Source organism: Denticeps clupeoides, chromosome 10, assembly GCF_900700375.1.
Source record: "Denticeps clupeoides chromosome 10, fDenClu1.1, whole genome shotgun sequence".
Lineage (NCBI taxonomy): Eukaryota > Metazoa > Chordata > Actinopteri > Clupeiformes > Denticipitidae > Denticeps > Denticeps clupeoides.
In genome coordinates this window covers 15268779-15292538 of record NC_041716.1, presented here as the reverse complement: position 1 = coordinate 15292538, position 23760 = coordinate 15268779, and the positions used below count along the sequence as shown (strand labels likewise).

The 23760-nt window shown below is 45.8% G+C and overlaps 2 protein-coding genes and 1 pseudogene across 3 annotated transcripts; 2 read left to right on the top strand and 1 right to left on the bottom strand.

Annotated features, from left to right (window-relative positions):
- Positions 1–2251: 2251 nt before the first annotated feature.
- On the bottom strand, positions 2252–2391 carry LOC114798950 (uncharacterized; annotated as a pseudogene).
- Positions 2392–5890: 3499 nt separating this feature from the next.
- Positions 5891–9708, top strand: LOC114797792 (dynein heavy chain 12, axonemal-like). Of its 2 annotated transcripts, XM_028992884.1 has the most exons (10): positions 5891–5991; positions 6697–6814; positions 6882–6931; positions 7006–7137; positions 7225–7383; positions 7479–7724; positions 7905–8076; positions 8204–8747; positions 8833–8986; positions 9090–9708. In XM_028992884.1, the coding sequence occupies exons 2-10, from the start codon at positions 6702–6704 to the stop codon at positions 9278–9280; spliced, it is 1761 nt and encodes a 586-aa protein (XP_028848717.1). In that variant the 5' UTR covers positions 5891–5991; positions 6697–6701; the 3' UTR covers positions 9281–9708. The 2 variants fall into 2 exon arrangements, with proteins under 2 accessions (XP_028848717.1, XP_028848718.1); XM_028992885.1 differs by lacking the exon at positions 5891–5991 and having other exon boundaries at positions 6702–6801; positions 6845–6931.
- Positions 9709–10020: 312 nt separating this feature from the next.
- LOC114798640 (protein TASOR-like) lies at positions 10021–23015 on the top strand. The gene is made up of 23 exons (XM_028994507.1): positions 10021–10462; positions 11396–11541; positions 11648–11740; positions 11904–11976; positions 12067–12158; positions 12247–12381; positions 12502–12617; positions 12725–12756; positions 12844–12949; positions 13025–13128; positions 13215–13318; positions 13657–13729; positions 13822–13896; positions 13984–14703; positions 15552–15850; positions 16205–16337; positions 16434–17248; positions 17533–17655; positions 17740–17899; positions 18311–18410; positions 19559–19737; positions 20415–20549; positions 20943–23015. The coding sequence occupies exons 1-23, from the start codon at positions 10153–10155 to the stop codon at positions 22334–22336; spliced, it is 5517 nt and encodes a 1838-aa protein (XP_028850340.1). The 5' UTR covers positions 10021–10152; the 3' UTR covers positions 22337–23015.
- The last annotated feature ends 745 nt before the right edge of the window (positions 23016–23760 follow it).

The following is a 23760-nucleotide window of genomic DNA, read 5'->3' as shown; positions in this document are numbered from 1 at the left end:
AGATAGATAGATAGATAGATAGATAGATAGATAGATAGATAGATAGATAGATAGATAGATAGATAGATAGATAGATAGATAGATAGATAGAGATATATAATTGATTTATTTAAAGCATGGTTTGCATTGCAGAAGGCATTTCAGGAATTTTCTGTCCTGTCCGCCTCAGCTGCAGCACTGCAGTACCCCGCCTGTAGCTCCAGTTACTGCAGCTGACAAGGACCTGAACAGATCCGTGAGCGCGAATTTGGGCAAGTGTCGCAACGACACAGGCAAGATTTGTGCGCCTGCCAGGACCGAACACACCCAAGATTCTCTGTGTGTCGAGCTGCATTTTAATCAATCTTGGCAAAAAAAAAAAAAAAAAAAAACGTTTTGTTGCTTCCTTTCGTAAACACACTCAAATAAATAAATTAATCAAACTGTCGTAACGCAAATGTGTGAATTTGTGGATGAGCATGAAACGTGTGTTATTTACGTCCAGTGGAGAAACACAGACAGCGACGCATACAGAGACGCGCGTTCCGCATCAGCCCAGATATCGCGAGATCACAGCGCGGTTCAGCGTAAGACGGACACTGCCGCCTAGTGGAATGTTGCTGCAAAGCATGTCCGCATTTCATGTCAGATTGGGTTCAACTTTGTGTTTGCTGCAATTACTAGTGAGTACAAAATCTTTTTGCATTTTGCATCTAAAATGAATAGCACAGGTATTACTTAATATAACAATATTATAGATTTATATAGTAGACAGCTCAATGTACGACTTGAACAGTTCATAATTTTAATAGATAGAAAATGGTGTTGCAAATATGTTAAATAATTTTATGAACAATAGTGGGAGCTATTTATTCGTATCATTTTTATTAAGGAAAATGTATGTATTAGGAGTTCATTAAGACATATCTATAAGATTGCCAGTGTGTTTTTCTTTTTTTTTCTGTGGTTTAATTGTTATGAGTCATTTTACATATTTTGTTTCAGCCTTATTCAAAAATGGATTCAGTTATTTTTTTTCTCAGAATTTTAAAGAAAACACTCCATAATGACAATGTGAAAAAGTTTACTTGAATTTTTTGTCAAATTGAGGTTTTGTCAAATTGATTCAATTGGCAAATTTATTTAAAATAAAAAAACTGAGAAAGTGTATGCACATAAATATTCACAGCCTTTGACATGAAGCTCAAATTTGTACTCTGGTGCCTCCTGTTTTCCCTGATCATCTTTGAGATGTTTCTGCAGCTTAAATGGAGTACCGCTGTGTAAAATACAGGTAATTGGACATGATTTGGAAATTGTAAGAATGGACATCACAGGAGCATGCTTTTGTTTTGCGTAGCGACTGTCTGCGGGGGGATGTGTGACGTTCCTGTGTCGGTGGTTGTGCGTGAAGGTTCGGCACCTCTGTTTTACATGCCTTTTGTCTGACGGCAACGTATGAAGTGTCAGCCGTCAGGACCGCCCACTCTCTTTGTCTTCCACAAATGGGAGGCCGGGGCGTGACATCAGAAACAACAGGTTCTGATTGGTCAGTGACAACTTCCTTAGGCCAGTGACAACTTCCTGTAGGCCAGGGGAATAAAGGTCTGCTCACATGTGGAAAAAGGGACTGAGCTTTCTTGTTCAGGGGGTTTTCCATTGGAAGCCGGAAGGCTTCTGAGTCTTTTTCTCTTCTCCCATTTTTCTCATGGCTTTTTCTCTCCCTCTCTCTCTCTCTCTCTCTCTCCCTCTTTACTCTTTCTCCTTATTTTTATTTTCTCTGTAACCTTGGTACCTTTTTACATTCAATATTCACATGTAACTACAATAATTATTTACCGGTGTTAATAAATTAGAAACTGTTCATTTTTAACCTCTATTGTGCCATGCCTCTTTCTGCCAGGTAACATCAAATTGGAGTGGTTGAATACAGTGCTTTTGTGTGGAGGGAGAAAGAGTTTTTCTACACACTCTGTTCTCTCTCACACCACATGGTCTTTTTTACAAAATGCACAGACCTGTCTATATAAAGACCCACAGTTGACAGTTCATGTCAGAGCACAAGTTAAAGTGAAGTGATTGTCATTGTGAAACACTGCAGCACAGCACACGGTGACACAACGAAATGTGTCCTCTGCTTTTAACCATCACCCTTGGTGAGCAGTGGGCCATGACAGGCGCCCGGGGAGCAGTGTGTGGGGACGGTGCTTTGCTCAGTGGCAACTTGGTGGATCAGCATTCGAACCGGCAGAGCGAACCAGCAGAGCGAAACCGAGAGTGAATACAGTCCCTCACTAAATTATGCAGTTGAGATTCCCACATTTGGGGAATTCACAGGGGTCAGCACAGCCGGAGTGCAATGGCTGAGCCTCGCTCTGGGTGATCATGGTATCTCCCCTGCCAGGTAAGTAAACCAAGCATGAAGTCAAAGGAATTGTCTGTAGACCTCTGAGACATGATTGTTTTTAGGAACAAATCTGGGGAAGGTTACAGAAACATTTCTGCTGCTTTGAAGGTCCCAATGAGCACAGTGGCCACCGTCATCCAAAAGTGGAAGAAGTTCAAAACCACCAGGACTCTACCTAGAGCTGGCCAGTCACCTAAACTTAGCAATTGGGAGTCCTATCCAGAGTCCTCTGTGGACGGACAACCATCTCTGCAGCAATCCACCAATCAGGCCTATATGGTAGACAAAAGACAAAATTCTCTGGTTCGATTAGACAAGGCTCGATCACTTTGGTGTGAATGCCAGGCATCATGTTTGAAGAAAACTCAGCACTCCTCATCACCAGGCCAATACCATCCCTACAGTGAAGCATGGTGGTGGCAGGAACTGGGAGAGTTCAGTATAGATGGAAAGATGACTGCAACAATGCACAGAGACATCCTGGATGAAAACCTGCTCCAGAGCACCCTTGAACTCTTTCAGCATCTTTCAGCAGGACAACGACCCTTAGCACACAGCCAAGACATCGAAGGAATGGCTTCAGGACAACTCTGTGAATGTCCTTGAGGGGCCCAGCCAGAGCCCAGACTTGCGGAAGTCTTTCCTTTGGTCAGTCATATGAATTTTTATGGCAAATTGTAATTTAGAATATGCACAAAATATGAACATTCAATGAAATACAAAACCATCTGCATCCATTTTAGTTAGAGATGTATATAATTATGCAAGGCAAACTGCAGGACTGCAACTTTTATAACATCCACCTCACTTGTAAGGTGTAATTTCATGCCAAATGTGCATCAACAAAGTATTGAGCAAAAGCTGTGAATACTTACCTACATGTCATTTCTCAGTTTTTTTATTTTTAATACATTTGACAAAATCTCAAGTAAAAATTTTTAATTCTGTCATTATCGGTGTTGTGTGTAGAATTCTGATGGAAACAAAATAATATAAGCCATTTTAGAATAAGGCTGTAACAGAACAAAACATGGAAAAATGGATGCGCTGTGAATACTTTCTAAATGCCAGGCCCTACTGGGACACCAGACGCAGGGCAGGTTCTCATGTTCCACACCAGACACATCCAGTCAAGTCTTTATGGACCTTGCCTATTGAACTGCAAGGGACACAGTCATGGACTAGGAAAGGGGCTTTCTCAAGATTTGTCCACAAAAGTCAGAAGTGCGATGTTGTCCAAAATGTACTGGAATTCTAAAGCATGAATAATGGGCCTCACCCAACACCATTATCCCTGCTGCACCACATTTAATGGCTGGCACAATGCAGTCAGGCAGGTTACATTCTCCCAGCATCTTCCAAATGCAGACTCACCCATCTGACTACCAAACATAGAAACACGACTTGTCTCTCCAGAGAAAATATTTCTACTGCTCCACTGTCCAGGAGCTGTGTGCTTTAGACCATTCCAGCCACTGCTTGGCACCAGTAATTGGTTCACCCTGGCCAGTGAAATGCTCTGTGACTTATTTGGTCTTGTGCTTCGTTGCTGTTGTTCCTAAACACTTCCATTAATAACACTTTCAGTTCTCCCGGATAGATGAAGTTTCATGAGCCTTACTAAAATCTTACTGAAAAGGTCTCATTCTAACACAGCACCATGCCTGAAGAAAAAGGAGACTCCTTAGCCACGTGCTTCATTTTATACAACTGCAATGGTGTGATTGAAATTCACGATTAACCTTTTAATGCTGTGCATATCATATTTGAGACATGCATTTCGTAGACCTATTGCATTGCCATGAGAAATAAACTTTGCATAAAAGCCTTTTGTATACTATCTGGTGCTTGTCTTCTACCTTTTGCACTACAACAATTACATACAGCCAGTATAAATGGATATTTTGTGGTAATTCCCTAAATGGTCATTTGTTGTTTTTTACTAAAATCTATTAAAACCTATTGTTCTCCAGCTATATATATATAAAGTACATGATTGAACAGAGTCTGCTGAAGAACACCAAGCTCCATGGCTCAGCCCTCCAGTATGTGTTCACACAGACCCTGCCCCTACTGACCCTATTGCTTTCTGCCTCTGCCTGAGTTCCAGAGGACATTGACATAGATTTTCACAGCTATCAGAACAGGTGAGTTGTTTTTACAACTTTGTCACACTGCATGGCAAATGAACAAGTTTCATTTTTCTTTTTCTCTGGACCAGGTGATGATGTGACCCTCCAAAGATTAGTTGAGCACCGTGAGCTTTTGTTTCAGACAGACAGCAGGGGCTGGATTCCTATGCATGAAGCTGCCATTCAGGAGAAAAATAATATACTGGAGATCATCTTCTCAGGTGCTGTCAAATCCAGAAAGTTCCATATGATATGCATAAAACATCATTGTAGATACTTGCTAATTTGTCTTTTGTTTTCATGCAGTTTTATTTGTCCTTTGCGCAAGTGCCTGCAGTCCTGGAGAGAGCATCATTCATTCAGGTTATCAGCCTGATGGAAGTTATGCAAAACTGTGCCAAGAGGTTCTTCCTTCATCTGCTTGACTTTGCATCACTTCGAGGCTTGGTAACGTACAGTTTGTATGTATTTGTAAAATGAGGAAGTTGATGTGTGCATAATATTGCAGAAGTGGATTTTCCTTTGGTCAGTCATATTAATTTTTATGGCAAATTGTAATTTAGAATACAAAATATGAACATTCAATGAAATACAAAACCATCTGCATTAATTATAGTTATAGACGTATATAATTATGCAAGGCAAACTGCAGGACTGCAACTTTTATAACATCCACCTCACTTGCAAGCATTTTACTGTATTTGCTTGTCATTGTTTATTAATACCCAAATTCAGGAAGGTAAAAAAACACGTATATGACAAAAGAAGAATTTTGCATTTTCAATCGAAAGTGAATGCAGAATACTGACTTTTTAAGTTGCTATAGTTTCCCATAAGCAATAAAAGGTATGTGTGATATATCATAAGCAATGGATGACATTGTGTGCAACTGGCCATATAGCAGGAGCTAAGGATGACCCTTTCCTGCGTTGGAGGTATTGTCCCCTGAAGATGGTTTCTGGACTGTTCTTGGAGGTGGTTGGTAGTGAAGAACAGGTCAGATTGTTGTCAGATTGTATTTTAATGGTATACATCTAAACACTTGTTCAATGTGTGAATGAACCCTCGATTAAATGTTCAAGTTTTGAATCCATCATCTGACTTCTTTTTTTTTGTCTCTTCAAAGAACAAAGAATGGACTTGCCCAATTTACATATTGCATAATTAACTGACACACCTTGATATTTAATGGAAATTAAGATTACTTAATTTCCACATTGATTACTTACTTACCACATTGCAGGCAATTGCTAGTTGCTTACTTGCTTCTTGTCTGTGGTTGTTTCTGGATTGACTGGCAGAGTCAGACGTCACTTGGTGGGTCAAAGCCAGGTGTTGGTTGGTGGAGCGGGTCGTGTGTTCGAGTATTTATAGAAGGTTCAGCATATAAATAGGTGTATTCTGAGAGACCCAACAAGACGGCGAAGCTACACAGGCCTGGCACTGTCTGTGTTTGGCGTGTTGACTAGAAAGGTAACGCTGAAAAACATGTGCATGGTCCAAAAAGAATCTTCGTGATAAACCCAGTGCAGTTTTGGATTCTTCTTTGGCAACTGGCTAAAATGGCATGTTGCACGTTCAATGACATCCTGACATGCTAACATGCTAAGGATCAATCGTCTGTGTACCTTGAGTTCAGAAAAGCATATTAAGGGCAGAAATCAAACTCAGCCTGAATAATTTCTGCCCTTCATGTGCAAAACTCATATCTTGGTGTCATGCATGCTTACTCACATGTGAATCTTGTGAATACTTGAAGCATATACCTAAAATTGGCTTTATTCAGTAGTTGTTTTAATTATCAGAATGAACGTGAAGTGATTGTGAAACACTGCAGCACAGCACACGGTGACACAACAAAATGTGTCGTCTGTTTTTAACCATCAATCTTGGTGAGCAGTGGGCAGCCATGACAGGCACCCGAAGAGCAGTGTGTGGGGACGGTCCTTTGCTCAGTGACACCTCAGTGGCACCTTGGATTCGGGATTCAAACCGGCAACCTTCTGATTACGGGGCCGCTTCCTTAACTGCTAGGCCATCACTTCCCTGGGTTCTGGAACAGAGAAGCATGGAAGTTATTCTCTTCCATGTTGCCAAATTGCCACTTCTTGAACCACTCCAGCAACACACTGCTCAGTCTTTCTACGTCACAACTGAGTTTGTTCTGTTCAAACAAAGGGAGCATGGAGGCCGAGTTTGAGGGCTCAGATGATGAATGGGAGGAGGACGAGGCCACACAGTACATGATTGAACAGAGTCTGCTGAAGAACACCAAGCTCCATGGCTCAGCCCTCCAGTATGTGTTCACTTCTTCTGGCTAAATCAGACCCTGCCCCTACTGACCCTATTGCTTTCTGCCTCAGAGTTCCAGAGGACATTGACATAGATGAGATTTTCACAGCTATCAGAACAGGTGAGTTGTTTTTACAACTTTGTCACACTGCATTTCAAATGAACAAGTTACTTTTTTCTTTTTCTGTGGACCAGGTGATGAGGTAACCCTCCAAAGATTAGTTGTGCACCGGGAGCTTTTGTCTCAGACAGACAGCAGGGGCTGGATTCCTCTGCATGAAGCTGCCATTCAGGAGAAAAAGAAAATACTAGAAATCGTCTTCTCAGGTGCTGTCAAAGTATTCTGTTCATACCGCCTTATATAATATGCTAGAGGCAAATTTGGGGTTTATCGAAATACGCCTCTTTAATTAGCCTCTTTCCAGGGGGCCGGACAGCACTGCACTCCAAATGGCGAGACCCCGCTCTTCCTTGCCGTAGTTCACGGCCTCCGGTTGAACGCTACATTCCTGCTACAGAATGGCTGCAGCCCTGACACCCGGAATGAACACGAGGATTCCCCACTGGTAGCTGGTGTGTGTGATTTTTGTTGACAAGGAGTGGCCATTAGCTCTGAAAATGCATTTGAAAACGGATACTGACGTTTTGTCTCATACCTTTCTGAGCAGCTATAAAGAATGACCAGTATGACTTGGCTTCACTCCTTCTTCGCTTCAATGCCAACGTGGACCAACGAGGAAGCCTTCAGAGGGCTGCTCTCCACGAGGCCTCTCTCCTCGGCCTGGAGAACTTTGTGTATCTTCTCCTGCAGTCTGGCGCTGACCCAAATGTCTGTGACATTAGCGGTCACACTCCTCTAGGACTTGCCGCGCAATCTGGACACTTGAACATTGTTGAAATCCTTCTCCAAAGAGGTGTGTGCGATTCATGTCTATTTGTTCTTCATTTGTGTCATATTTTAATTCAGGTTTAACGCAAGATCAGGTACGAACAGGTCACCACTTCCTCACGGGTGACTAAATCAATGCTCAGTATAATTGCATGTGTTTTTTTATGGACCGATGCTCTTTTTTTTTTATGGCTGCCTCCCTCAGGAGCGAGTGTCAGGTCTGACTCCACAGAGACAGGATCCGTTCTATTCGAAGCCGCAGCATCTGGCAACCCTGACATCATCGCCCTGTTGCTTGAACATGGAGCCGATGCCAACGCACCTCTGCACAGTGGCCACCTGCCCATTCACAGGGTGGCTTACCGGGGGCATCTCTTGTAAGTGCCGCTCAGTGTGGTTCCGAAGTGTCTGGGTTGCTTTCCGGAATAATTATACTGAAATTATAGGTACTAATTAGCAGTCGTCATGAGGATGGTTGGGTCTTCTCTGCCTTTGCCTTCACAGAGCCTTGGAGCAGCTGATTCCAGTCACCAAGGAAGAGGACATCAAGAAGAGTGGCATGAGCCCCCTGCACTCAGCAGCAGCCGGTGGTCACCCACAATGCCTGGATGTCCTCCTGAACGCTGGCCATGACCCCAACTTCATGCTCCACCCAAGGGTACGCCAGAACTACGATGACGGACGGAGGTCGGCGCTGTTCTTCGCTGTGTCCAACAGCGACGTCCAATCGGCCAGACTGCTGCTGGACGCTGGGGCCATGCCCAACCAGGACCCGGTGAACTGCTTGCAGGTGGCGCTGCGGCTGGGGAACTACGAGCTCATCAACACGCTTCTGCGCAGTGGCGCCAACGTCAACTACTACTCACGCATCAACACCACCCACTTCCCGTCGGCCCTGCAGTACGCTCTGAAGGACGAGGTGATGCTGCGTATGCTGCTCAACCATGGCTACGACGTGCAGCGATGTTTCGACTGTCCCTATGGTGACGGGCCACATGTACCGGTCGACTATGAAGGATGGTCCACTTCAGTCATAAAAAACATGGTGGTGAGATGTCACGCCGGAAACGGAAATCTCTGCCATTAAGCTCCTTTTGATGTCCCTCTCACTGCCACCCTCTCTCCCTCTGCAGTTCTGTGAGGTTATCACCGTGTCATGGCTGCAGCATATTTCAGGACAGGTGGTGCGCATTATGCTGGATTATGTCGATCATGTGAACTTCTGCTCCAAACTGAAAGGAGTCTTGGTCAATCAGAAGCAGTGGTCAGAAATCTGCAGGATTCAAGGCAAGTATCGGCACTATGGGACTACTAGCGTGTATTAATTTACTGTTTAAAGCTTAAACCAAGATAAATTATAATTAATTTGAATGTACACCCCTCTTCACAGCAAATGTGCGCAGCCTTAAGCATCTATGTCGCCTGAAGATACGAGAACGCCTGTGCCGCCTCCGCCTGAGGGCTCCTGTTTTTATAAGCTACCTGCCTCTACCCAACAGCCTGAAAAACTACCTTCACTACAGAGAACACGATTTATACAGCAGGGGCTGCATGATGCCTGATCATCCTGAATCATCCTGATTCTTCTTAACACCAGCCTTATTTGAACCAGTCCAAATGAACAGAAGTTTATTGCAGGTGACGCAATTCGGTGTTTGAAAATGTAAACATTTCATTAGCAGCTATAACATACTTTGGGGTTCGATATGACTGATGTGATTTGTGAATTGTACCTTTTATTTGACATTCACTGGAATGACTCGTAAAATACAGAGCTTGACGTGGACAAGTCATTTAGAAGGCAAATGGCAACTCATCTGATGTATTCAGAATATAAAAATGATGTATTTGTATTCAGTCCATGTCACATTGTTTAGAATACAGTTACTCTGTATTATGAAATAAGAGAATAGATGACATCTGCTGTAACATAAAGCAAATAAATGTATAAAACACTGAAATGCATATATGGATGACAGTCAGCGCCATCAATAAATAAATAATGGTTTAGACATGCATTTAAGAAAATGTACCCTAAAAGATTTCATTACATAATTTTTTTCTTTGTGCATTGTGATTATTCAACCCAACCCTGGACAAGAGTGATTTTCCACGAATTTCTGTGTTTCATTAAAACTTGTTTACATTTCTGGGAGTCGTATTCACACGTATATAAAAAAAAAAAAGAAAAAGAAAGAAAGAAAAAGAATAAGCCCATCATCTGCCCATCCCTCCCTCCTCTGGCCGCCGGGCGTGTGCAATGCGCGCCCGTCGCCTGCAGGGGGCGTCCGCCGCCGTCGGTGTAAACAGAGTGACGCCAGGGCTCTGCAGTGGTGGAGGGGGTTTATGTCAGAGGCATAATGGCGGAGGCTGGTTGACGAGGAGAGGCTCTCAGCAAAGCGGCGCCGTTACCAGGTTCTGCGCTCCCAGAAGAGCTCGGCGGCGTCCGGAAAATGGCCTGCAATGCTAACCCGGACCGGAAGAAGGAGAAGGAGAGCCGCAGGTCGGACGGCCTCTCCGCGGAGAGCTGTAACTCCAAGCACCAGTTGTTGTCGGCCACTGCTTCGGCCACATCCAAGCAAAATGGCGAACAGGCTGGATGTGAAGACGAGCAAATGTCTGAGCAGGATGCTTCCGAGCGCCGGAAAGGCGGTGTGGCGGACGCGAGAGGCAGCGGCAGGTCTTCCCCCGCGACCCAGAAAATCGGCGACGAGCTGCCGAGGAGGAATTTCCAGATTCCCCGGAAGCTGAAGGAGCGGAAAGGTTGTGTCCTCTTACACGCCGCGTCGGCGGCTCCGCGTTCCGTTTCTCCCGTCCGTCACCCCGGGGTGCAGCTCTTAGTTTTACCGTGGCGGGGCTCCAGGCGGAGAGCGCCGGCGACGCGGATTTGCGGGGACCCCCCCCCGTCACCCCGACCCCCCTCCTCCTTAAAAGTCCTGCCACTCGGGGCTCGCGGCGTGGACTAAAGCGAGTCAGACCAGTGCGTGGGGTGCCTCGCCACTCCTACTTCGTCGGGTGCAGCGTGGCCCACCGTGTGACCCGGGCCTGCCAGGCCTGACTCTGAACACCCCACCCGGGCAGGCCAGGTCGCCACCCCACCCGACACGAGCTCTATTATTCCTGCAGGCCCCGGGGTGGCATCAGGGGAAGGCACCCCGGTGTTTAGTCAGGTTGCCATGGTAATGAGCAGGCTCGGTTAACCTGCAACAGGTACGAGGCGGGGCGCGTGATGCCTTCGGAGGAATGTTCACCGGACCGGCCTGGCTTTGATGTAAACTTTTTCTTACGGTTTCGGTTTCCGCCCGCGCGAAGGATTCGAGACGTATCTTGTGACGCCGCTTCCCTGAAGATGTTCGTCCGGTAGGCCTTGTGGCGTAGGGGTCACTTGACGCCGTGTTTTCGCCCAAGTGAAAGGATCAGCATGAGGCTCGTCTGAGCTCAGAGTTCATTCGTTTTTTTTCTCCGTAGAGTACTGCTGTCTGTATTCCTGAAATATAGTTTTCCTTATCAAGTAAAGATGATAAATTCTGCTTTCGAAGTGTGATGTTTGAAAATTCAACTTTTTATAGATATTGAACACCAGCCAGCTGCCTTAGCTACCTTAACCATTGAATTTCACGTCTGTCGGTTTTAATTCTACTACGTGTGTTGTTGCCGTCCTCCGGAATTCTCGCTATAACGCCATGTGATCTGCAGGACTGTTCCAGCCCTTGCCCCCAGAATCCCGCGAGTTTGAGGACCTGGTGAAGCTCGTCTCGTCCCTCTACCTGGAAGCTTCTTCACGAGGAGCGTTTACATACACCAAAGCCCACCTCATTCACAGCGAGCTGCTCGAGAAGGAAGTAAGCTTGACGAAAAACCGAAAAAAAAAACCCACACCTGTGCGCAGTCGCGCGTTACGCATTTTTTGGATTGATTGCGGAATTCTCTTTCGATGTTTTGTCGCAGTTTGTTGAGAAGAAAAGGGAACTGAAACAGGCCGGCCGAACTGACGCCGAGCTCGCAGAAACCTACGCTTTTCTTCTGCCTGAAAAGGACAAGGTAAGAACGGGCGGCTTTTGAAGGGAAAGTGGCCACCGCTGTTCAGAACGCAAAAGTAACGATGACGTACGAAATAAGTTTGGGTTTTTGTGGGTGATGTGGGTAAGGTGTCGTACGCACCGTACCAATACTGACCACCGCAGGGCTGTGGCTCTCTCTGCAGGTCCGCTCCATCTGTGAAAAAGGCCTCGCCGTGGGTCATGCACGGATCAGCATGCTGGGAAACCCGAGTAAAGGTCAGTCAGGGGGTCCCATCTGCGAGCTGCCGTCGTTATTTGGAATAAATTTTCCTTAACCTGTTTTGTTTTTTTTCTGCTTCAATAAAGGGGTTTACTTAGCGAAGTACTCTGACCTGTTGCAAATGAATCCCTTCGAAGTGGGTGCAACTGGAGACATCGTGGTGTTCAGAATGATGAAGGCAAGTGATTTTGCGTTTCCATTTTCGGGTTCGCCTGATCCGCACCACACCTCGGCAGATTTATTGAGATGCCGTTTTGGTTATGCAGGGCAGAGTGAAGAGCATTCACGAGCACACCCCCAAAAACACCCTGGACCCCACGCCGAAGTTCGATTGCCACGTGTCGAAAAATGCCAGCAAGGTGACGTCGCTGCTGTCCTACAGGGCGTTCGAACACACTCAGGTCGGCACTGCTGCACGGATCTTTCTAAAACCAACCAAATGGACCCATATGCTCTCCAAACAACACAAGGTAATGTTGTAGTCAGCAATTCATTTCTTTCTTTCTTTCCTTCCTCCACAGCAATTTTTCTATGAATTTGCGTTCGAGGAGCTGAGGTCGCGACCCCGGCATGTATGTCCATATGCAGTGCTGTCCTTTCAGTACAAAGGCAAAGAATCAGGACCTGTGGCCAATAGGTAAGACAGACTTCTAGGCGGCACACAAAAGTTGAGAACTACTAAATAATGTGACATGGTTCAAAGCCTTTAAGTCTGCAAACTCCAAACTTTTGGTTTTATTTTAGGCTCAGCTGCCCTACGCTTGAAGCGAAAAGAGGTAGGTCCCAGTGTCTTATTCCCTTCTAGCGAACATACCTTTGTTGTCTCTTCTGCTTTCACATCCACGACCCTGTGTGTTTGGTAGTGAGACGCAGGTACACTGTGTGGAGTGGGATGCTGTTAAATAAAGGGGAGGAGCTTTTTCAGATCAGCGTGAGGTCCTCCACACTCCCTTTTCTCCCATTTAGATTGTAAGTGACCACTTTCGTATATGAGAGAACACAGTGCTTAGTGGACAGGTTCTTAGTACACGCTTCTTGTCTCAGGCCTGAAAAGCTGGACATCAACTTGGCAATGCAGTTGGATCAGGTGAAAAGGAAGATCCCGTCCGTTCTGTTCTCCTGGGATACATACAGCAGCGGCAGAGAGGGTGAGCAAATTGATATCTTTTTTACATTTTTTTTATGTCACGTAGAGGTTGATGAGTGAGTAATTATGTTGGAATTTGCACTTCAGTGTTGAAGTGTGGGATGTACTGCAGCCTGTTTGAGGTGGTCAGTAAGAGCAAGACTGGGAACTGCCTGAGTGGACTTATTCAAAAGCTGGAAAGAGACAGAATGGTAAGGATCTCAGGGATTCGCACCCTTTGCATCTTTGGTAATGAAATATGGACTGGTCAACATTGGAGGAAAAATATGTCTCAACGTTAACTTGCGTTTTGCATCAATGATAAAATAGTTCATTATTTTATTGTAATATGGTCGCAAATGACATTTGTGGTTTATTGGCTGTAGATTGTGCCTAATGTTAACAATGAAAAGAATATTAACACATTAATATGAGTTCTTCTTGCATAAGGTCCTATGTCAGACGACTGATTCAGTGTCACAGTCACAGCAATTACCACAGATTCAGTTATTTCTGCAATATGGAGCTTCACTGCATTTCTCTTGTGAAGGTGCTGGTGAAGCCTTTAATGGATAAAGGATTTCTCTTCCTGCTGTCCTCCAGCCAGATGCACACGTCTAAAGGTAATAAGTCCACCTCCACATCTGTCTTTGAGCTTGGTCTGCACATGCATGTGACACGTCTCCGTTTCTCTTTCGGTCCTCTGAATCTCCAGAAAGGAGAGGGAGATTGGAGAGGGGCGTTCAGGCGCTGTTCATCTTCCAGGAGCCCAGGCTGGTGACCAGATGTTGTAAGTGCTGAAAGCATTTTATTCTTTCACTATTGTTTAGTTTTTTTTTTTTGTCTAATTTATCGTGCGTTTTCTGTGCACAAACAGCCTCAAAGTGCTCTGTGGAGAAAGAATGCCTGTCTCAATCGGAACCCACGTCACCTGTCCCCTGCTACTTGGACCCCTTTCTCCCCGCGCTGCACCACGCGCTGCTCAAGCTGCGCTCCAACCCCCCCAAGGACGTGGTCTCTGGGGTGGAGCACCAGGCCATGGACTACTTGAACCGCCGTGAGCGCACCTCAGGCAACTTGTCTCACCTCGCCGAGTACCGGCAGAACTTGGACGACCGCGGGAATATCAGCACCAGCCCTAGGGTGAAACCCAACATGGACCTGCTGCGCTCCTACATTTACGGTTCCAGCTCGTACCAGCTACCCGGATCCCGGGTCCAGAGTATGGTGGAGGGGGGGCAAGCTCCCTCCCCTGCCGGGGCTGAAGAATACAGCCCCATGTCGGACTGGGGAGGCTCGGACCGGCAACCGTCTGGCAGCGCGCCCCAGGTCCAGCAGTCCAATGGAGGGGGACAGAGGGCTCGCCCCAGCCAGGGGGGCGAATACGACAAGGACAAGATGGAGAAGCTGTTGAGACTCATCCAGCTGCACAAGAAGGCTCTAGTGAAGGATGGGCTGGCAGAGGCTGGGCATGATGGGCGGGTGAATGAGGGCTGGGACACATCTGGGCTCAAGCGGAAGCTGGTAGATGATGAAATGGCATCAGTTAGCAAGTCCCTAAGGACCGAGCTGCTCATCAATGGGGATCCAGGCCGAGGTAAAGATCTGGGGGCGGGGACAAAATATTGACAACTTTTTCTTTTTCTTTTCTTTTTTAATAGTAGATGTGTATTCATTCTTAACAACAGTTTAAACAGTGTCTTATTCTTCTGTACTGTTTGCCTGATGGGACAATAATACACTCAATGAGATTTTGGCTCTTGCTCACCAGTGCCAATGCTATTAATAAGCATTGGATTTCTGCCCCAAAAAGTTTCACGTGTCTCTGCCCAGCATCACGTTATGTTGTGCAATCTGAGGTCAATACTCACTCACTGTAAAGGACAAGAGTTTATTACCTGGATGCTTCAGAGTTCGAGTGTTGTAATCTTGACCTGCTGGGACTTTCAGGTCTCCTTGCATAACTACTCACAGGGAATGTGCACAAATACTAAACACAAGAACGTCTGATTGGACACTGTTGATCTCTTCAGTCGGTTTCAGCCTACCGTGGCGCTGGAACAGAATACTGCGTTTGTTTAATTGCTGCACTGGGCAGCAGAACCTCCTCGTGTTTATTCTTGTTCCTTGAAATGTGATCTGGCGGGGGTCTGCTTGGCTGCTGGCATATCATTTTGTTATGAGGAACAGCTGTCTTTAGAGAGACCCGTTCTATAAACGGTCATGTTGGAAGGGCAGGATGCCGGTTTTCCTTAACTTGACTCTTCTACTAGAACAACGTGACGCTTCATGTTCAATCAGCAGAGATGCTATAAAGGATCTGTAATGAATGGCTGGTGCAGGAATTTATTAAATATATTCTTGTGATCCATTGACTGTAAAAAGTGTTCAGTTATATATTTTATTTATATAATATAATATACAATATACTCTGTTTTGATTCAGGTGCAGAGGACATGGCAGATGAGGGCCAGTCCTTGTCGCTGTCGGCGGTGATGGACAGCATAGGCATCTGCGACACAGACCTGCGTGAGAGGATGGGCCCGACCTCGTCAGTCTCAGAGACGCACCGGCTACTGAAGCTGCTGATGGCCACCCTGAACAGAGCCGTGGCCAAAAGAGCCACAGATCTGGCCGATCAGATGCCGGAAACGCTGAGTTCTGAGCCGGACAGGGACGCGTCTGACATTGACCTCAGGAAAAAGGTGGCAGAGGAGCTGCAAGCAACGCAAGACTACCTGGAGGTGGGTGCTGGTCCAGAGCATGTGAATCACGATCAGGGGCCTTCCACACTAAAGTGAAAGAGAAGCCGTGAAAGGCGCCCAGAGAGCAGTGTGTGGGGTACATAGCTCAGTGTGGCACCTTGGCGGCTCGGGTATTTGAACCCACAAACTTCTGGTTATGAGTCTTCCTCACTCGCTAGGCTGTCCCCAAAGTTTGGGCTCAACCTTGGATTTAAAAGAATGATAATATTAACGTTTCATTCAACAACCAGTCCTTTTGAGAGAACTCCCATTTACCCAGGTTTGGGACCGGCACTGCACGGTCACATGCGTCCCTGGTGGCAGTAAAGTTTAATTTTGTGTTTGCGTGTGTAGGACCAGATGGCCTGTAGCATGGACAGCATGGAGGTCTATAGCCCTGGCTCCAGTGGTGAGACGCAACCATCCCGGTCTGCAGATGGGCCTGTTCTCAGTACATGGAGTCTTGCCCCTCCATGCGTCAAAACCGGTATGGCTGCACTGACATAATTACAGTGGGGGGGGGGGGACAGAACTATCTTAAGATATTGTTAATGCAATTACGTTTTCTATGTGTTTTCTCCAGAAAAAGCTCCTTCATCTGTCCCAGATACAATGCATAAGAGTGACGATCACTCGATGGGCGCACTGGTGGACACTGTCGTCCGCGAAGAGTTCCAGCACCTCTGCGTTGACATTCAACAAGTGATGGAGAGTCAGCACATCTACTACATTTCCCAGCCTCCTTTGCACAAGTTGGAAAACAGCAAGCTGAACCGCAATGCTGGCTTCTCTCCTTACATATCACAGTACATTTCCCCGCACCCTGTACAAGGTTATGTCAACACTCTTCGTGAGAGGATGAGTCACGTGATCGGCCCTCCAGGGATCGTCAGAGAATGCCATAGGATGCCTCCTGCCCCAGTTTCTGTCCCGAGCACTTTACCTGGCCCTGTTTCTGCCATCCCTACCCCTTCAGTTGTACCATCGCCTAGCCCTGCACCAACTTGTCCACCTGCACCTGTGTCTCTTCCTGACAGCTCTTCTGCCCAACAAGCCAAAGTCCAGGCCACCATGCCTAAAAAAGAGCCTCCAGCTCTGAGCAAGCCTCATCAGGGCCCTGTCAGAGAAGCGGGTAAAAAGAGCGAAAAACCTGCAAGCGAGGAACCAGGCGCCACAAGTACTGCAGAACAATCACCATCGCAGGCAGGAAGCAGTCACCCAGTGTCGGCTCCTCCCTCCGAAACGGCTCCACCCATCCCCACTTCTAGCGTGGCGAATAGCATAATTGGCCAGATCAAGCCGGACATTTTCTTGAGTCTGGTGGAGATGGTGCAGAAGAACACGCTGAAGTTCTACATTCATGATGAAGTGGAGAGTGAGCTGTGTGCTGAGATCAAGGTCAGAACAAACCTCTCAATTTTATTTATCTGCTTTATTGTCCAGTTTTATAACTGCTGTTCATCCCTGTTAAAATGTATGTTTTTCCCTCACACAATCACTTCAAAAATATGTTATTGTTACATTTCAGCAGCAAAATTGCTTGCAGCATTTCTTAGGTGCCAAAACATTAGGTGCCAGCACTGTGTGTGTCCACCTATTGACATTAAAATATCATATATACATTAGAAAAATGCTGACCTAATATGTTTTGACATCGGTCGTGTATTTTTCCTTTGCTGCAGGGCTATCTCAAGAGCCTTGGCAACACCGAGTGCAATCCCCAGAGTTTCCTGGAGAACAGCAACAGCATGGACAAGTTTTTGGTCATCATTCAGAACGAGTACATAGCAGCGCATGTGCACAAGGTACGCTGCCAGAGGCACCTGGTGGTGGACATGCTCTGGTCACATGATCAGATCTTGAATTAACAATAACCCACCTTTCACTAGATTCCAGCCCTAGTGACACTGAAGAAGTTGCCGTCTGTGAGTTTTGCTGGAGTGGACAGTCTGGATGATGTGAAGAACCGCACCTATAATGAGCTGTTTGTATCCGGAGGCCTTATCGTGTCTGATGAGCACATACTCAGCCCGGACTCCATGACACTCGGTGAGCCAAACAGAAGTACACTACTGTGAAGAACTGGAAAACAGATTTTAAACTAGAAACATTTTTACTGTGGGCTTATTGCTTACAGCCTTGCTAACTGTGGTTAATATTGAGTGCATAAATCTAGCGTAGTGCTTTAGGTATAGTTAGGTATGGTAAAGTTAATGTCCAAACCTTGTGTTTGCTTTATTAATGGTGGGATAAATAATGTGCATGTAAGGCATAAATTAGCACGTGTAAACTGGTTAAATTGGCCTAACACGTCAATGTTTTAATACTGTTAATAATTCTGGTTCTGGGAGAGATTTATGCATTCTTATTGTCAAATGTGTGAATAATTACATATACATAACATATTTGAATAAAAAAGGTTATAGTTTTTAATGTTTTTTTTTTTGTATGCATGTACAGAAAAGTTACAGAAGTTTTTGACACTGTTAGAAGAGCAGAGCTCTACATGGCAGTGGAAGGTTCACTGCAAAACGCAGAAGAAACTCAAAGAACTCAGCCGGTAAGTAGATCTATTAAAGGAATTTGTAAAGTAAATGTCGATTTGTAGAGCAGTTTTATTCACTAATATGTCACGTAGTTGATTACAGTTTACAAAAACCATGTCTGTTGCACTAATGAATGTCAAAATGTTACACCAAGGCTCAGTATGACTGTGTATGTGACAAATACAATTTGAATTTGAAACCAAAGACCTTCAAACCCAGCCGAAACTTTCAATATAATGCTAGCTGACAGACCAGCATTATCATTCTTATTACTCTACATTAAGTAGTGATGCTATCCTTTCTTTTTTATAAGTGAAGTGATTGTCACATGTGATACACAGTGAAATTTGTCCTCTGCATTTAACCCATCACCCTGAGTGAGCAGTGGACAGCCATGACAAGCGCCCGGGGAGCAGTGTGTGGGGACGGTGCTTTGCTCAGTGGCACCTCAGTGGCACCTTGGCAGCTCGGGATTCGAAACGGCAACCTTCTGATTACGGGTCCTCTTCCTTAACCGCTAGGCCACCACTGCCCCACTATTCACTATCCATTGTGAATCTCTGTGTTCTTGCAGTCATTAAAAACCTGGAAAAGTTCTGGAATTTGAAAAGAGAATTTTTCAGGCATTGAAAAGTTTTGGAATCTGAAATGAACATATAAAGTTATGGAAAGCTCATTGAAATTTGATTGACACATGAATGTATAATGAAATACATAGTTCATGTATGACTGCGTGAGGAATGTTTTTCTACGTTTAAAACTACTATGTTTAAAACTACTATGTTTAAAACTAGCACAAGTCTATAGTATCTTCGCTGGCTTTACGTAATTGCCCTTTTATGGTTTTGTAATTTTTCTTGATAAAAAAAATAATAATAATTTAAGGTACTCTTTTCATGGTTGTCATAAATTTAGTTTAACAATATTTAGGTAAATTTAACTTTTTGTGATTTTTTCTATTTTCTTTTCTTTCAAATGTGCCTTAGAGTAGTTGAAAACCCATGGGAATTCTTTTGTAAAAATATGTAAGACTCCTGAGCTCTGCTTGAGGTTTTAGCTCTAGGACAATGGGCAGCTGATAGCTGTTTGCATTGCCCATTTATTCTGTGCTTTAAAAATACATAATTACTTATTTTTTTCCTTTTTTCCCCCTGACGCCTAGAATAAACAGTGACGCCATGAGCTTGTTGACCCTGCTAACAGCGTATCAGAAAAAGCATTTGGTCGAGTTCCTTCCGTACCATGAGTGTGATGCACCTTCACGGCACGCCCCTGACCTGGACTGTCTGGTGAAACTACAGGCTCACCATACACATCAGCGCCACATCATCCTCCTTACTGGTGAGCTCTCTGCGATAGTTTAACTTCGATTTAACTTTCAACTGTCAATAAAGCTGTAATAAGTATTCATACATTTACATCATTTTTCAGACGCCCTTTTCCAGAGAGACTTACAATCAGTAGTTACAGGGACAGTCCCCCCCTGGAGCAACTTTGGGTTTAGTGTCTTGCTCAGGGACACAATGGTAGTAGGTGGGATTTGAACCTGGGTCTTCTGGTTCATAGGCATGTGTGTTACCCACTAGGCTACTACCACCCAGCCTGTCCAATAATAGCTGGATCATTTCAGAATGATCAGCCTGTAGAACAGGATGAAACAGTCCCTGTGAGAAAAGCAGAGAGATGAGCGTCTGAATGGGATAAGCACCAGACCCCAACAGGTCAATTCATTTTCAAAATATGTTCTCTTAAATACACAGTTTTAAGCCTGCATGTGCCAATCAATTCCAATTTTTTCCAACTGGTCATTTTGTAAACAGTCTACAACACTTTTTTTGCAAGAGGGCAGTGTCAATTCTTGTGTAGGTATTCATTGTTTGTGAAGTTTGACACAGATATGCGGTGGGATCCCTGTCCTTCCAAGTCAGGCCACACCCACTGTTGTAGCCTCAGGCTGGCTGTAGTTTCCTACGGAGTCACCATTTCCTCTGGTGTCTGTGCTCTCTCTCTCTCATCAGAAAGGAGACCCGACACGTTTCCACAGTTCTCCAGGCATGGGATTGTGATTGCAAGTATCGATGACATCATGAACAGCTTCTCCAGCCTGATCGGCATAAGCAGTAGGGACAAGCTGCCAACTGCTCCGTCTGCAGGTAAATGGGATTTAAAAGCTCGGCCAAGTACCACGGGTGACGCTCAGCACTCCGATTCTGTCTGGAGACAGTGCTTTGTGTACACCTGCTTTGTTTATATCGCACCCAATATAAAGTGTTGGCTGTGACATATGGGAGGGTTTGTTTGAAATCTATTATTATAATTTTTTTTTATTATTGATTTTGGTACTGTTACCTGTCCATCAGGCTAGGGCCGTACCAAACCCTGAAATCAACCTTTTTTGTACAGGATATTCACAGCTCAGTCGCTAGATGAGGGATGGTTTTAAAAAGAGTTCCCAGCATTCCAACTTCAACTAGCCTGAGGAATCAGAAAAACCATGGAATGAAACATGCTTAAGTTCTTTATCTCTCTCATTCTCTCACCTTCAGCAGAGAATGATAAATGTGTGGAAGAAGAGGATATGTCTCTGGATTCTGAGGACGAGGCCCTGCTTGTTGACACCTCAGGCCAAACGGGAGAAGATCGTGTGGATTCGCTTCAGCCTCCTCCCCCTAAATTGGAGGAGTTCCGGCCCCCTCTTCCTGACCCCCACGTCACCAGCCTCTCCTCGCAGAACAGCCCAATGTCCTACGCTAACAAGAGCTTGGAATTCGACTCGCTGCAGTCCACCATCCCTCCATTCCCAGGTTCTACCCAGGGCAACACTTCAAATAAAGACCTGGCCTCGAGTTTCGGGGTGAACCCCCATCAAAGCTACCTGTGCCCTGGGTCTGTGCAGTGGAGCCCGTACTCTGGCTCTCCGGGCTATTCGGTACCTTCTCATTCCCCCTCTAACCACAGTTCACTGCAAGGGTTCCCTCAGCAGGCCCCAGCCGCCCACCACAACCAGTCCTCCGGTTCTGAGGAGGTGGGGTCTTCTCAGGGGGTGACCACTGTTCCGGTCCCTCATCTGGTCCCCGGGCCCAGACCCCAGTGCTTACCCGACCCTGGGGGAGGGGCGTTGAGCTCGCCTTTGGTCGCCACGGCTAATCCACTCTGCCATTCTGCCTCTCATGAGGTACAGAGCAAAGCCATGGAACCTGGTTCTCTCAAGACTGTCACCTACCCTGACCCCGCTGCTGCCCCAGCCTCCCTCGGAGTGCCCTTCGGTTGGGGGGGTGAGGTAGGACCACAGCAAAGCTATGCAGCCGATGTGAGCGCCGTGCCGGGACTTGGCGGTCAGGAGTCTGCACGGACGGACGGTGCAGAAGCGATGGTGGGTCCACCGGACGGACTCTGGGCAGGTAGTGTTGGGAACAGTGCGTGCGCCACGCCCAACAGTTATATGGGAGGGGCCTCGGGTGGAGCCACGACTGCTGCGCCCACTCTGCCCAGTATGTACCTTCACGGAGGGACGGGGGTTATGGCTGAGAAGATCAGCACGCCTGGCAGCTCAACGCCTAACAGCCAGGGCAGCAGGACTCCCGTCAACAATCCCTCCGAGTGCCAGCCCGCCGGGCACCCTGGCCCCGGGCCCGCTCGGGGTGGCGGCATGCACCGAGGCCTCCTGCCCATCCCTGGAACCGCACTGGGCATGCCCTGTCGGGGTGGGCCTGCCATGGCCGGGCGGCATGGCATGGCCGGTGGCGGGTATGGACCAAGGGGACCCCCGCCCGAACCGATGGACGGTGTAATGCACGGGGGTTTCAGAGGAAGGGGCGTACCGCACATGCCTATGAGATCCCGACCACACCGTGGTCAGATAAGATTATGGGGCTACCCTCCAGGCAGGGGAGGAGGGGGTGGAGGACAGGACTATTATTCAGACTACTCCTACCAGTAGAGCTCCACCACCCCCAGAGACTACTGGCAGAAACAGAATGTACATATTTAACTTTCAGAGCACATTGAAATAATAAATGAAACAAAAACATAAAAACAGGAATCCTGGTTTTCTACGTGTAAATCTGAATTTGGCAGTGGTCCGTGTCCTGCTGTTACCTAAAGACTCTTCCGAAGCAGACGTTTGGAGAGAGAAAAAATAAAAAATAAAAGACAGACAAAACCTTGTTCAGACCACTATATTTATATTTGCCAAGAAATGTATTTGCCTTTCGACGTTTCATTTTTGTGCTTTTTGTTCAGATCATACAGAAAAAAAAGGTTTGTGAACAAGGAAATAAGACTTCAGTTTTTTGTTTTCTTTTTTAAAAAATTGTGAACAAATGATGTGGGTCAGTCTTCATTTTAGCATTTTTTTTTTTTTACATTCTTGGTTGTACAAATGTCTATTAAAACAAGGTTGTAACAAGACTTTTGGTATTTAAATCATTTCATGATGCTAAATAATTTTGAGGGCGTAACACTGTGTGACGGCCACTAGAGGACGTCCTTCCCTTTCACAATAAATACACCGAAATAAAATCAAGTCTCCCCAGCTGCTGAGGAAATCTAAATTTGATTTAAGATAAGCCCTTTATTTATTATGTTAAATAAAAAAAATTGTTCCATCCTTCTGTGAATTAAAGGAGAAATTGTTGTGTTTTGTTGTGCTATACAGTAGCACTGTATATTTCCTGCCTCTCAGAAAGATAACGTGCTTATGCTCATTTCTTGATGATATTCTGTGGGTACGGAAAGTATCCAGACCCCCTTACATTTTTCAGTCTTTTTTTATATTGTGGCCATTTGCTAAAATCAAGTTCATTTGTTCCCTCATTAATGTACACACAGCACGCCATATTGACAGAAAAACACAGAATTGTTAACATTTTTGCAGATTTATTAACAAAGAAAAACTGAAATATCACACGGTCCTGAGTATTCCGACCCTTTGCTGTGACCCTCATATATTTAACCTGGGTGCTGTCCCATTTCTTCTGATCGTCCTGGAGATGGTTCTACACCTTCATTTGAGTCTAGCTGTGCTTGATTATACTGATTGGACTTGATTAGTTAAGCCACACCCCCGTCTGAGCTCCAGCGATGCAGTCGTGAGACGGGAGGAAGTTGTATTAAAATAAACCGTCACTGCAGCCCTCCACCAGTCGGGGTTTTATGGCAGAGTGGCCTGACGGAAGCCTCTCCTCAGTGCAAGACACATGAAAGCCCGAATGTGTCCCAGCCCAGTCCCAACAGTGAAGCGTGGTGGTGGCAGCATAATGCTGTGGGGGTATCCTGGACGTAAACCTCAACTTGCCATGCCACAGTGTGAAAGACTTGTTGCATATTGGCTGTATTAGATCAAAAGGGAGCTTCTGCTAAATA